Raw genomic sequence first — 1234 nt, forward strand, 5'->3', positions numbered from 1 at the left:
TGCTATTCTTTTTTTAAACATTTTAGTATTTATTTGTTCAAATATATTACACAAGTCATGTTGTGGGGAAAAAATGTTATATTTAAAAACACCCATGACAGTACTAGCACATTATGTGAATATTGCAAATGTTATAAAAAATCATAGAAACTACATTTGGAACAATATTCAACATGTTTTAATGAACTTGTGTAGCCTATTTGTAATTTTTTTTCCGGAGTCCTTCAACAGTTTTTTTTTAACAATGTATTTAACAAAGTTCGTGCATTTTTTTCCTCATTTAAGCACAGAGCCTGATGACTTTGTTGGTAACTATCAGGAAATCTTCATCTTGCAATTCTTTCAAAGCTTCTTCAAACAAATCTCTTGGTACGGGCTGAAAAGAAAACAACAAATTATGGGTTTAACACATTTTTTGTCATATCTTTGGAACATTTATTTTTTCATAATTTGGCCGGGCTCCCCAATCCACCTAACATTCAATTTCTCCTCAAGGGACAGACTACTTATCCAACATGATTTATGATCAGCAATGACTGACAAATTGACTCAATGTCCTAGATCAATTTTATCAGAGAAATTCAACTTGCCACAGGATCAAATCAGTGACCCCTGAAATTGGGTTGAGTTACAAATCTCACAATATCCTTAAAATACATCATTATTTGTCAACTCAACTTATCTTTTAACCTGATACACTGATCATGATACACTAGGCAAACACAGAAAATACCTTTTTCTACTTACACATAGATACATATAATTGTATTTAAATTACCATTTTACAAAGAAATCAGGAACATGAAACCTTGTTCTTAAAATTATAGAATTTTTGAAAAGACATGTCCAAGTATTCCATGTAACCAAATTCCATGAGAAATTCATGAACTAAAATAAACCTGTTTGTTTGATTGGGTTTTACGCCACACCGACACAGCATAGGTCATATGGTGATGTTCCAGCTTTACTGGTGGAGGAAGACCTTAGGGGCCCTTCCGTGGATTATTTCAGGTAGGAATAGGCACCCGAGTAAAACCACCTATTTTCCCTAAGCTAGCTGGATAGCTTCCTCACATGAAAGAATCCAAAATCCCTGTCAGAATTTGAACCCACAGCGGTGTGGGGCAAGTGGTTTGAAATCAACAACCTTAACCACTCAGCCACGGACGCTTAAATGATAAACATAATTCATTTGATCATTCTTGTTTAATTTATTTGATCATTCTTGTTATTT

General features: G+C 33.6%; 1 protein-coding gene across 1 annotated transcript; it reads right to left on the minus strand.

The window, feature by feature from the left end:
- Positions 1–218: 218 nt before the first annotated feature.
- Positions 219–377, minus strand: LOC132729927 (DNA replication licensing factor MCM4-like; the record flags this gene model as incomplete). Its single annotated transcript, XM_060715763.1, is given in 1 exon segment — positions 219–377. A coding segment is annotated over 1 exon segment (97 nt), but the record flags the coding sequence as incomplete, so codon positions are not given.
- Positions 378–1234: the final 857 nt, after the last annotated feature.

This window comes from Ruditapes philippinarum, unplaced genomic scaffold (genome assembly GCF_026571515.1).
Source record: "Ruditapes philippinarum isolate M1 unplaced genomic scaffold, ASM2657151v2 ctg19256_1_1_1_1, whole genome shotgun sequence".
Classification (NCBI taxonomy): Eukaryota; Metazoa; Mollusca; class Bivalvia; order Venerida; family Veneridae; genus Ruditapes; species Ruditapes philippinarum.